We start from the raw sequence: 12,867 nt of genomic DNA, 5'->3' as shown, positions 1-12,867 counted from the left end.
GAAAAAAAAAACCACATCATCCAAGCACAGGCAACAAGGAAAACCCACAGACGCCCGCCACGGGCGAAGCGCCGACCAATCATTCCCTGCCGGCCCAAAGAGAGGAGCACCACCAGCGCAAACGCCCCCAGAAATTTCAGTGCAAAACCCCAATAAAAAAAGTTGGCAAAAAAACGGAAGCGACGGTGGGGGCTGGACTGGGGCCTTGTTTAGCACGAGTAGCACGCACAATTTATGAGAAAAAATATTATATATATGGAGTAATAAACGAAATTTATTTGCAAAATCTTTTCACGACGAATCTAATGAAAATAATTAATCGATGATTGGCTACAGTAATGCTACAGTAACCGTGCTCTAATCGTACGGTCAAAGACCTCATTAGGTTCGTCTCGCGGAGTACTACAGAGTTGTAGAGTTAATTTTACAAATTATCTTTTTTATTTAGTATTTCTAATTATTAATTAAAATTTTTTGTGCTACTGCCAACCAAACAGGACCTGGAGGGAGGACCAGCGAAGGCGAAGAGGGGAAGAGGCCGCCGTACCCACCAACAACCCGAGCCAACCCCAAGCGCAAGCCAACAAAAAAACGAGGGCGCGGACGCCGTTGGCGCACACGCGCTCCAACGCCCCTCCCCTCCTCACTCCTCCCTCGCTCCGCTCTCCCCACACCCCCCTTCACACCAAATTTCCTCTTCCGCCTCTGCCTCCCTCCCCGCCTGCGCCTGCGTGCGCCTCCCCTTCCCCCAGCGCCCATATAATCCGGGCCGGCCGGCTGGGTCCCCCCGCGGATGGGCTCGCTCCCGCGGGGCTAGGGTTTGGTCGGTCGGTCGGCTGGTCGGCGTCGGGGGCGCCGGCGCTGCTCCCCCTGCATCCCTCCCTCGCCCGCCCGCTCCTCTCGCGCGCCGCTAGGGTTCCCCCATGGTGCTGCAGCGCTTCTCGTGGCCGTACGGCGGCCGGCACGCCTCCTTCTGCGGCAGCTTCACCGGGTGAGTACGGGCACTGCTCACCGGAGGTCCCGGCTCGGGGCCGGGGGCGCGGGGAAGGCGTGGGCGCCCTTTGTTTTTTATTTTTTGTGTGCCCCCCCCCCCCCCCCCCCCCCCGCGTCTGGGTTCGGCTTTGCGGTGGCGGAGGGGGATGTTGTAATGCTGATTCCTGGTTCCCGCCTTTGCTTGCTGTGGCCGCAGGTGGAGGGAGTACCCCATGGCGCTGGTCGGGACCGAGTTCCAGGTCGTCTTCGATCTGCCCCCCGGGGTTTACCAGGTGGGTCGCTGCTTCGTGCTGCTCTGATTCGCCTTGCGCCTGATTGATTTGCTTGTCGTCGTTCCTGCGCTTGGATTTGTTACACTGCTTGGTAGTTTGCTCTGGTAGGTCTGCGGGTTCTCGGATTGGCGCCCTTGTGGATAGAATTGAGCCCGTTACCTTGCACGGCTGTTACTTTCCATGATTGTTTAGAATTGTGCTTGGTGACGGTCTGACAGATAGGAATCCTGGGTTTGATTCCGCTTGGTATGTCGCGGCGTGCTGTTTTGTCAGATTGTCGCGGGAAGAAATGCATCTGCGTTAGTTGGTAGTTGCAGCGGGTGGGCGTTGAGGCGCTGGGCGGCGGTGCGTGTGGGTTTAATGCTTGCGGTCGCTGATGATCCTTGCATATCCAGGGGGGAGGTGTGGTGGTCGGTGTCTTGGAGGGAGCTATTCTGTTTCGATGCATAGCTGCCGTACCTGCTGGATTTTTGTGGGGCACGTGGATGGTTTACCGTTAGTAGCTAGTGAATGCTGAAATGAATGTTCGAGTTAAATATCTTCTGTTCTCAAATACATGGTTCATGGGCGGTATTAGGCATTTGGAACTCCTTATCCAGAAATGTAGTTCACCAGTCTGGGGTTCTAACATTGCATAAACCATGGACATATGTGTTAAAAAGTTGGTATATCCTGTAGTAAGACGTGGCATAGGTGTCGGGGTAATGTCGTTTCCGACAAGAGGCTTTAGCCATTGCGTAGTGACTGCCATAAAGGAAAATGCCACAACAGTTTGTTGCTGCATCACAAAAGCATCCCTTCAGTGTCATTATAAAGTGAGTTACAGTTAAATACAGTCATACCTCTATCTCTCAGGTTTCCGCATTTGACATTTCGTTCCATGTATATAGGGAGCTTATTTATTGTGACGCCTTTTCCCTGCTGGCAATTAATACTTGCAGTTACACTAAATATGTACTGAATGCCCCTTAATTCTCGGCTGTCTTTCACTCCTTTGAAGTACTTACATATTTAGCAACCAACTGTTGTGAACCATTTCTTCAAGATATATTTCTTTCAATTCCTAGAAATTGATAGAAACATTAGATATTTGACATATTCACAATGGTTTTTATATTAGATGTTTGGCTTTTTTTTTACTTCTATGTAATTCTTGAAGGTAACATTGCGCATTTGTTACCAAACTTACACCTTTGTTATTTGTAATTCTGTCAACTATAATGTTCAGATGTGATTGTATGGTTCCATTCAAAAGTTAGCAAACTATTTGTAGATGATATTCCAGTGTACCAGTGCACACTGCCCGGCTTTTGCATAAAATATTCTCTTGCTCCTGTTACTTTTCTTTTTGGTGCCATTACATGCATTTATGTTTCTTCCTGGTGCAATTCAGTACCGATTTTTGGTTGATGGTGTCTGGAGGTGTGATGAGTCGAAACCTTTTATGCGTGATGAATATGGACTGATCAGCAACAAGGTGCTTGTGGAAAACAATGCACAACCAGTTGCGCAGCCAGAGCCTTCTCCAATCAGAGGAATTAATATGGATGAGGGTACCATTTTGACAACAGTATGTCTCAGAAGTTTGATATTGTATTTTCTGGTTTGCATATTCCTGAACTATAGATCTGTTATATACTGTGGTCTTGAATGTCCAAACAGATGCCTCCAGAGCCTTCATCTCAAAACCCAGGCATGCAAATAGCAGTTTTCCGCCATGGGATCTCTGGAATATTATTACATAATACCATATATGAAGTTGTTCCTCTTTCTAGCAAGGTCAGGTTCTTTTCTTGTAACTTATAAGTCACTTTGCTTTAGACTATATGTGAATAATTGGTGTTCCTATTATCCTATAAACATTTCAGTTAGCAATTTTGGACACTCAGCTTCCTGTTAAGCAAGCATTTAAAATAATGCATGACGAGGTATGTGTGCTGCCATGCTTGGAAGAATTGCTCCAAAACATTCACTTCTCCTTTGTGGTGCTCGTTTGCTCTGACATGAACTTTGTTCTGTTTTATTTTTATTATTGAAGAATTTTAGAAGATGTTCTGGAAACTATCATCCTCATTTTTAGAAACAGTTAAATTTATTTTCTTTATTATGGTCTATAACTGGACAAACAACAAAACTTATAGAAGCATGCATTTGTTTCATCTGTACCTGCAATTGGCATGACTGTACATCCATTCAGAATGAAATAACTTTGACAAATAGGCAATTGTGCCCTTTTAGGGTCCTATTTGTCTGTTAAATCATTGTTTGTGCGCGGTGTTGCTGTATACCATCTGGACCTCTAGCCAACTTTGGTGTCCCCTTCTGCTGATTAAATCATTTTAGAGTAGCTTGCAGTTAACCTTTTTTTTTTCAGGGCCTTGCTTTAGTTCCTCTCTGGGACGACCATCAGGGAACCATAACAGGCATGCTCACTGCATCCGATTTTGTATTAATGTTGAGAAAGGTGGGGATGAATAAAACTGTGTTTCTCCTTGAAAGCATTTTATGTTTGTATTAATTATTATTTGCTTCGCAGTTGCAGAGAAACATAAGGGCTCTTGGCAATGAAGAGCTTGAAATGCATCCTATTTCTGCTTGGAAAGAAGCAAAACTGCAGTTTTATGGTGGGCCTGATGGTGCTGCTGTGCAGAGAAGGCCATTAATTCATGTACTTCTCCATATATCCGCCAGATTTTTTTATTCAATTTTTTTTCTGTATAAACAGTTAAACAGCACCTCAAAACATGAAAAGATATTGTGTACGAGATTGTTAGTGTTGTCTCTAATACACTATTAATCTTAATGCCATCTGTGTCAGGCAAATTACAAATTCTTTATTACCTTGCAAGAGGAATAAAATTGACACAATAGATATTACCATCATTTGCCCCATCAAAATCTAACTGTTTCAACACCATGAATGAAGATAAAAATGGATATAACTATTTTGTTTTTCACTTTTTGGATTATTATTCCTTATGATTATTTGATCTGCTCATTGAGCAATGTGCATGTCATTATGAGATTCTTTCTCCGGAACTAAGGATGGTGCCTTTTTTCATGGGCTGGGAGGGACTGGACTTGTAATAATCTCACAATAGTTTTTCTTTAATATTCTGCATTATTGGAGCTAAACATTTCTAGTAAACACTTGTTTTTCTATCTTATGGCGCTATATGTCTTTCTTCAGGTTAAGGATTCAGATAATTTAGTGGATGTGGCACTGACTATAATCAGAAATGAAATATCTTCAGTTCCTATCTTTAAGTCGTTGCCAGATTCATCAGGGATGCCTTTGCTTAATCTTGCAACCCTTCAGGGGATTTTGACATGTATGATATTGTTCTATAAGACTAATGACCTATTACTTGATTAATTTCACCTGTGTCAAATTAAGCTAACTTTTATCTTGATGTTTTTAGTTCTTTGCTCGAAGCTACAAGAACAGCCTGAAGGTTATTCTCTTCTACACAATCAGCTTCTCAATATTCCTATTGGTACTTGGTCTCCACATACAGGGAGAACAAGTAACAGACTGCTCAGAACTTTGCCATTGAGTTCTCCATTAAATTCCTGCCTGGATCTGCTGCTTCAAGGTAGCTTGACATTTCATATGCAGTGTTCGTATTGATGTTTCCAACTGTTAAGATCATAAACGGCAATAGCCAATAAGTGACTTAAGAAATCAACTTAATCATGTGATTAGTTCTTCTTGAATAATGCAGATAACAATTTCAAATCAACAGTGAAGGTATGAACTAAATTGTACAATGGAATGTGCATGAAGCTTTCTAACATGTAACGCCTTAGGTGATAGGTAGGATCATGCATCACATCACCTTAGTCTCCAACTGTTACAATTTGTGTACTTGTTACAGAATGACTTTTTTTTTCTTTCTTTTCAAAAAAAAAAAAAAACAGAATGACTTTTTAAACTAGGAGAAAGGAGTGTTCCTTAGTTTTTACTTATTGGATTCCTGCAAAACTAATGTTGCACCCAGCAAAAGCACTTAATGTCTAGATTAATGTACAATTGATCTGTATAATGTGTTCCCTTACAAAATGGTTTTCTGCTGCAGTGGCACATTAGGAAATGCATCTTTACTAGATTATATTGGAGGACTTTGCGAGCAATGTTGTATCAGTATTTATGGAATGTTTTACTGGTTTGTTAACTCTAGGGATTCAGACAAATGGATTTATGGTATGAAGTTGTGTATGAGCAATGAACTCTACCAAGTGCATTTGAAACACCAAAAAAATTTGACTGTTTTTTCCCCCCCATGTTTGCGGATATTCAAAGCCTTTTTTTTTGCATGTGCTGCTTCTGAACTTATAACTGTCAATCTTAATAAAGTAACTGTTACTGAATTGAACTATTATGTCGATTCATTCCTCTCCAGATAGAGTAAGCTCAATTCCTATAGTTGATGACAATGGATCCCTCCGTGATGTCTACTCACTCAGGTTTGCATACTGTAATGTTTGCTTTTGCTGTGGTGCTATCCTGTTCTGTTATATTGTATTGATGAAACCAAGTGGCTTCTGCAATTCTGTCTGATGAAGTGTTGCACTGGGCCTCTGCACCTCAAAATAAGTCAAGAAACTGGTCCTTGTCTGATTTTTATTGTGATCTCCAACATTGGATACTTGGCTAGCTATGGTGTGTTTCGTGGAGGGGGTGTGAACTGTGAACTTTCTGTGATGATATTCGATAATGTCAAAGTGGTTAGCTATTACTTGTGGTCTTGTGCCATTCACCTTTGTGGGGTAATGACATTATGCCAAAATGAAATTGTTTTTTTTGTAAAACTTTGGTCCTGACCTCCTAGTTGCTATCTTTTACCATTACTTAGCCATCCCATAACCTTTGACATTTCTTCTACTCAGTCCTTTATACATCTGTACCATCTATCTATTCCCAGGATAGCAAGATGCATATTAACAAGGTATTTCAAATGAAAACAAATCTTTTGTGGATCTAAACTCTAGAGAGCTTCAGGTTTATCTTGTTTCTAGATAGTGCTTGGGATCTATTGTTCGAGGCTTTTAGAAATTAAGGAGCTGGTAGAACTATGTTTTCCAATTTACCAGCACTGCTACCAATTTTATGATCATCCTCCTAAGTCCCTAAAAGCTAACTGCTTTTACCTTCCAATGATCTTTTGCTCAAAAAAATATCTATCACAGGTCCTTCTATTAAGCTAAAAAAGAAGGGGCTGCTATGTGTTGAAAAACGCACTCTTAAACATCCTGTCCATTTGGTATAATCTTTGTTTACTTTTTTAAAATATACTTTGGATGTTCTGAACATTAGCTCTTTGCTGGTTTCCTGAAACTTAACAAAGACACACTATCTTTGTTACTGATTTCTTTGTATATATGTTACGTGGTTGAATGCTCTCTATATGATGTTCCACAAAATTGAGTACATCATATCAAAATGAAACCTGTCTTGGCACGATCTTCAGACTAACTTAAGAGAAACTTACATAGCTGATCCCATTACTTCATTTACCATTTTTTTGTATCCTCTTGGAGTATCTTAATTTTCAGTCTTGCCTGTTTCCGCAGCGATATCATGGCTCTGGCGAAGAATGACGTCTACGCTCGCATTGAACTTGAACAAGTAACTGTGCAAAACGTAAAATCACCTCTTGCTTTTTAATTGTGCAAATTACATTTTCTTTCACATTGTATGCATATACTCAGTTCCATAGAGAAATCTGCAATTCCTATGGTCTTGATTTAATGGCCAGTACTCAACAGAAGGCTTTTGCATGATCATGTTTTGTCCATCAGAACATGAAAAGGAAATACAAAACAAGAAAATTTCCAGTGTTATGTCCAATAGCTCATCTAATGAGTAAGTCCATTCCTACAATCACAACCTGAATTTGGTTTGGTTGTTTTTACTGGAGTGGACTTGACCTTAGGCTTGTTTGCTACATCCGTGTATACATGTCATAGGTGGCCCATGACCTTAGATAATCAGGAGTCCCTTTTATTGAGTTCTCATCAGACTTAACACCAGCATTGCACTCTACTCCAGGTGCTCCTGGTGCTGATGTCCTCTTGGTTCTTGACTTCATGTTCTCAGACCTTTCTTCATAGCTTGTTAATTTTTGGTCGAAAATAAATCACCTGTCGCAAGAACTACTCCATTCGGAAGAGATTGCTGCCGTAGCTGCAGCAGGTTAACATAGCTGCACAACAGCTGAAGCAGCAAGGCAGCTGCAGCTGTAACCGAAGCAAGCTGGACCGAACACGTTATACGTTTTTGCAATTGTGAGTCCTTGTTTGCTGGGGGCCTGGGGCTGTCATCTGGAAGGCGTTAGCAGAGTCCCCAGGATACTTGCAGTAGAGTTTCTGGTAGTCCAACCTGCTTTGAATCTAAACAGAATTGAGTTCAAGTTTCTTTAAGTTTATAAGAGGCCTTGATGCCAGCGTGTCTGAGGAAAGGCATAGCTATAATTCCACTTATGCATTCACTTTATATTGGTTGCTGCTATTGTTTTTGTAGATCATCATGCATCGTATGACAGAGTCGGTACTCTATGAGAGGATAATATTTGTCTTTAATCTTTTTTAGGCATTGGATGTGCAGTACCAGGTGCAGGGCCGAAGACAGTGTCATACTTGTTTGCAGACGAGTACCTTGCTTGAAGTCTTGGGGAAATTGTGTATTCCAGGTACTAGTTTGTATGATTCATGTTCCTGATCTCATCAGGAGTATGTTTGGATTTTCATTATTACAGGAAATCAATTGCTTCTGCTTCATCAGAAATTGGGCCTGCTGATTTAAATTTGACGCACTGTATGCCTTGTCATCAGGGGTGCGGCGGGTGGTTATTATTGAACAAAGTACCAGATTTGTGGAAGGAATCATCTCACTGAGAGACATATTTACATTTCTTCTTGGATAGCATCTGTGTAGCCATTCCATACATGAAAGCTTCTTGTACCTGATTTGGACAAAATAAAAAAAAGGTTGTTGGAAATGCGATAGTTTTCCCTTTTGGTCTCCCTTGGGTTCTTTCTGATGCCGTGAGCTCTGCATGATTGAATCATGATTAAAGAATGAACAGCCGATCAAGAAAATGCCTCAGAAGTATGACAGACTCAGATCGGGACTACATCCATTACCGCTACGTTTACTTCTCAATTTCTCATGAGAATGCCTTGCCCTCGTCCAACTGATAATTCCTGTTTTGCAGCATGGCAACTTAGTAATGTTTCGTTATCTTTTGAGTGGCTGCGAGATTTCTCTCCGGCTCTTATAAGTTTTCTTTTGTGTTCCTTTGCAATAAAGGAATCAGGCCTTATTGAGTTTTTGGATTATCTGATACCTTATTGAGTTTTTTTGAACAAATTCCTCTTCCAGTTATATAGTGTTTCTCATTTTCCCTTTTTGTCTGTTTCTGTGCTTGAATGGCTTAGAAGATTTCTTTGCTAGATGGTGTATGTTTTTCCTCCTGCAGTTCAGCTCCCTCTCCCGTGGAATGCAAGAAGTGGAGTGGGGAGTGACATTAAGCAAGATGTATGTTATCACATACTGAATCAGGTTAACAGTGCACACATTGTACATGAGAAGCACTACATCAGTAAACCAGCAACGATATGAAGTCAGCCTTTTGTGCCCTGAAGGAACGCAAACTTTAACTCCTGTTCAAATCAGTCAAATATTCTCATCATGCTTGCAATTACACACCATAGACGGATGTTAAGCCACTTTTTTTCAGTAGGAACTCATACACCATAGACTGTCGCAGCCTGGTACATACAAACGGACAGGACATACCACCTGGCATTAGCAGCGGAAGGACATGTGATCCTGATTGTTTGTTGTCTCCCGCGGATAATTTTCTGAGATAAAATGTGAAATGTGGAGTCTGAGCTGCACGACTTTCAGGTTCAATTCCTGAGAATCATATTGCGTCGGATCCACCTTCCTGAGAATCATATTGCCCTGTGCACATGACTGTCACTAATAGGGTTTAGGATTTAGTTGCACTGCGCCGGGAAATTTTCCACGTGCCCCTCTTCACTTCATTCACGAACCTCCTTTGTTGGCGTCAGAATGAGCTTTGATTTGACGACAAAATGCAGTTGCTACAAAGTTCATATTTGTGCAGTTACATGGAGATAAACTACACATTGTGCGTGAAACTGCAAGATGACTCCATTAGATTCACATTTGGCAGCACAAAAAGGTCTCGTGAAATACAGTAGTTACGCCTGCACCTGCAGAGCAGTGAGATTTGGTATCACTAGGAGCTCAAGCTACATAGATAACAAATCCTGAATTATATCTGAATTATCACATTAAAAAATATGTACCTCGAGTTTTCATGAGTCTTAATTGCAATTCGCGCCGCTGCTCTTTCCAAACTACTCTCTACTTTAAGTGTTTCTGAATTAGTGAATTCAAATAAATATATCCCACCGCAATCAACTCTGCATAGGGGCACCATATTTGAGATCTGCCATAATTGAACTGCAGCCAGCATTTCTCCTGCCAATCCTTTCGTCCATCAACTTCCTGATCCTCGCTACATCCTCCCACCTACCTCCATCTGCATAGATCCCAGCCATGGCAGAGTACACCCCACTATCATCAGGGTTCAGTTGCAACAGATGCCGGGCCGCAACCTCCGCTGCCTCCATGTTCCGATGCATTCTACATCCAGCAAGTATACCTCCCCACACATAACTGTCTCCATCCATGGGCATCTTCCTGACCATGTCCATTGCTTCTTCGATGAGTCCAGCCCGACCCAACAGGTCAGCCATGCACCCATAGTGTTTCAGTTCCCGGGGCACATCATGCACGTCCTCCATTTCTGAAAATATGCGCCTCGCCATGTTCACCAGGCCAGCATGGCCACAAGCGATCAGCACCCCCAAGAATGTGACCCCGTCTGGCTGAATTCCATGAGCCAGCATCCGGTGGAAGTACTCCAGTGCCACCGCGCCATGGCCATGCATCGCCAGTCCAACAATGAGCGCGTTCCACGTGAACACATTCCTCTCAGGGCACGCCTCGAACACCTCCATTGCAGCCTCGACGCAACCGCACTTTGCGTAGAGATCAACGAGCCCCGTGCACAAGAACACGTTGGGGCGGGGCCTGGTCTGCCTGACATACTCATGCACCTCCCGCCCCTTGTCCAGCGCCCCCAGCTGTGCACAGCACGACAGCACCGCGGCCAGAGTGACATCGTCGGGCCTGACGTTCTCTCCCCTCATCCTGTCAAACAGACCCACTGCCTCCTCCGGCCAACCAGCCTTGGCGCACCCGGCGACGACGGTGCCCCAGGACACGGCGTCCCGCGCCGGCATGGCCTCGAACAGCTCCCGCGCGACGCGCACCCGCCCGGCGCTCACGTACGCGTGCACGAGCGCGTTGTACGAGACGACGTCCGGGGCGGAGGGCATTTCCTCGAACACCCTGCGCGCGGCGCCCGGGAGCGCGTGCCTGGCGTAGAGCGAGACGAGCGCGTTGGCGACGTGCGGGGACGGGAGGAGGTTGCGGGCGACCGCGACGGCGTGGAGGGAGAGCGCGAGCGGGAGGTGGCGGGGGCCCGCGGAGGAGGCCGCGGAGACGGCGAGCGGGAGGGTGTGGCGCGTGGGGGCGACGGAGAGGCGGAGGGAGGAGCGGAAGAGGAGGAGGGAGGAGGGCGAGGCGCGCGCGAGGCGGGAGTAGGCGGCGAGGATGAGGGTGTGGGGGCGTGGGTCCGGGAGCGAGAGGTGGCCCGCGACGGCGGCGAGCGCGTGCGCCGCGAGGAGGCGGCGGAGCGGGAGGCGGTGGCGCGGGTGGAGGAGGCGGGGGAGGGAGTGGAAGGGAGGAGGGAGGCTGAGCGATGGGCCCGGGCTGGGTGGCGCCATCTCACTCAAGGCGTTCAATGGTAAAGCATGTTCTATCCTAAGTTCCTAACCGGGGCCACCGCCGCTTCGGGCCATAGCGGGGCCATAGTGGCATCCTCCGTTCCCGTCTCATCGAATTTGGGACAAGGTACCACAAAAGCTTTTGGAAATGTATCACAAAAAAAGCTTTTGGAAATAAGTTAAACACACAATTAGTACACAATAGATGCATTTTTTTTATAGATTACACCTTACTACTCAGATCTATTCACAATGCACGCATACTCACCCGGTCACCTCTATGAATACAATACGCAAACTTCTACCTCTATATGAGAACGTTTGAAGATTTAGTTGTTAAATCATCAAGATTGACGAAGTCACCACATGCACATTGCTGTCGACGAAAACATCGTTTATCAGTGAAAGCACAATACTGTTAAATCCTAGAATATTCGCTCTCACAAAGAGTCAAATCTATAATCTGAGGTGCTATCAAAGCTCTTGTAACCATTAGATTACAGACCCTTTCATCTTTCATCTAGATAGATGCATTTGAATGCATCATTTCTCCAATTATTCATTCGGGAGAAATAATCTCACATAATACGCAGGCGAAAGACACGCTGACACAGCCTAGCACCGTTGCTGCTAAAGTGCTATTAAGGCATGGAAACCGTCATAATAATATTGTGCTCTCTGTGTTCCAAATTATAATTTTTTAGTCGAAATTTACTCACCCGCTTTATTCAAAAATTTGTGCCTACATTATCCTTATCCATATATTTCTTGAACTACTTTCAAGTTTCAACTCGTGCCTTTTTCTAGAAAAGAACGGTAGCCACAAGGAAGCCACAAGTTTAAACCGGACAGTCTGGCTGACTTTAAGCGCAAAGCACGTCCGTCGCAGAGACCAGCCTATGCAGCATCGACCATTAGATAGTGCCGAGTGATCCTTATCCGACACTTAAACAAGTTTGATTTTTTATTGGATCATAAAAATTCACTTTTTAAAGATCTCTTTCTTCTCTTCGAGATCGAACATCAATTGCAACGATTCGATAGATAGTTTATTGAAATAGATGTAGATAAACAACCCCTCCCCACTCTTAAAATTAAAGATGGGGAGACCGAATCCGAATCATCAGCTGCCTATAGAAAGAGCCAGCAGTCGATCACCCTTGCTTTTTTACAGCCATGAGCTATAGATGATTGGCGAATCCGAATCATCAGCTGCCTGTAGGGCGCGTTCTCAGCAAACGCATGGGTGCTTTTTTCGAATGCGAGTGACGGGGCAATGGACCAGACGGCAGGCGACGGCAAGGTTGGAAGGTTTGCTGGTCGACACCAACGCATCAGAGCAGGATTGCTACCTGCATGAAGAAGCTCCTTTACCCAATTGCGGACTGACCAGCAATCCACCCATATTGTTAGCATTCCTTTTCAATCGGAGATTGTGCTTTTCACAAAAATCCCTCTTAACCCTTTGGCAAACTTCGCGGCACCTTCTTCAGCAACTACTTGTTGAGATCATGCATTCTCTTGGGATAAAAGAAAAAAAAAAATGAAAAGCGCTTTGAAAGGTGGAAGGGGTGCACACTGCCCATACATGCGTACGAATTACGACGGTGCTGTTGGGTAATGTAATGTTATCTTGCAATGTTCCCCAATTCTAAACCAATTCTTTGGGTAAAGCTAGCAGGGCAGCCACAAAATGAGGTTGCCCAAAGCCTAC

The 12,867-nt window shown here is 44.2% G+C and overlaps 2 protein-coding genes across 3 annotated transcripts; one reads left to right on the top strand and one right to left on the bottom strand.

Annotated features, from left to right (window-relative positions):
- Window positions 1–625: 625 nt before the first annotated feature.
- LOC120640829 (sucrose nonfermenting 4-like protein) lies at window positions 626–8,291 on the top strand. 2 transcript variants are annotated; one of them, XR_005662011.1, is made up of 13 exons: window positions 626–991; window positions 1,190–1,265; window positions 2,659–2,835; window positions 2,928–3,044; window positions 3,134–3,193; window positions 3,640–3,729; window positions 3,802–3,933; window positions 4,456–4,597; window positions 4,688–4,861; window positions 4,991–5,016; window positions 5,669–5,732; window positions 6,840–6,909; window positions 7,858–7,879. XR_005662011.1 is itself a non-coding variant. In XM_039916742.1 (13 exons), the coding sequence occupies exons 1-13, from the start codon at window positions 924–926 to the stop codon at window positions 8,189–8,191; spliced, it is 1,362 nt and encodes a 453-aa protein (XP_039772676.1). In that variant the 5' UTR covers window positions 628–923; the 3' UTR covers window positions 8,192–8,291. The 2 variants fall into 2 exon arrangements, 1 of the variants encoding a protein (XP_039772676.1); XM_039916742.1 differs by lacking the exon at window positions 4,991–5,016 and adding an exon at window positions 8,100–8,291 and having other exon boundaries at window positions 628–991; window positions 7,858–7,957.
- A 606-nt stretch (window positions 8,292–8,897) lies between these two features.
- On the bottom strand, window positions 8,898–11,153 carry LOC120640092 (pentatricopeptide repeat-containing protein At5g61800-like). Its single transcript, XM_039915979.1, has 2 exons — window positions 9,606–11,153; window positions 8,898–9,509 (listed from the first exon to the last, which is right to left on the bottom strand). Exon 1 carries the CDS (start codon window positions 11,151–11,153, stop codon window positions 9,717–9,719), a length of 1,437 nt encoding a protein of 478 aa, XP_039771913.1. The 3' UTR covers window positions 8,898–9,509; window positions 9,606–9,716.
- Window positions 11,154–12,867: the final 1,714 nt, after the last annotated feature.

Source organism: Panicum virgatum, chromosome 7K, assembly GCF_016808335.1.
Source record: "Panicum virgatum strain AP13 chromosome 7K, P.virgatum_v5, whole genome shotgun sequence".
NCBI lineage: Eukaryota > Viridiplantae > Streptophyta > Magnoliopsida > Poales > Poaceae > Panicum > Panicum virgatum.
The sequence above is the reverse complement of the archived record's forward strand: the minus strand, read 5'-3'. Positions and strand labels throughout refer to the sequence as shown.

What these genes read in the sequence shown, in the direction of transcription:
- LOC120640092 (XM_039915979.1), bottom strand. Translation starts at nt 11,153, where the DNA reads ATGGCGCCACCCAGCCCGGGCCCATCGCTCAGCCTCCCTCCTCCCTTC.
- LOC120640829 (XM_039916742.1), top strand. Translation starts at nt 924, where the DNA reads ATGGTGCTGCAGCGCTTCTCGTGGCCGTACGGCGGCCGGCACGCCTCC. An exon ending in TTAAAATAATGCATGACGAG is followed by an intron (nt 3,194 to 3,639) that starts GTATGTGTGCTG and finishes TTTTTTTTTCAG; the next exon opens with GGCCTTGCTTTAGTTCCTCT. An exon ending in GGGGAAATTGTGTATTCCAG is followed by an intron (nt 7,958 to 8,099) that starts GTACTAGTTTGT and finishes CCTTGTCATCAG; the next exon opens with GGGTGCGGCGGGTGGTTATT.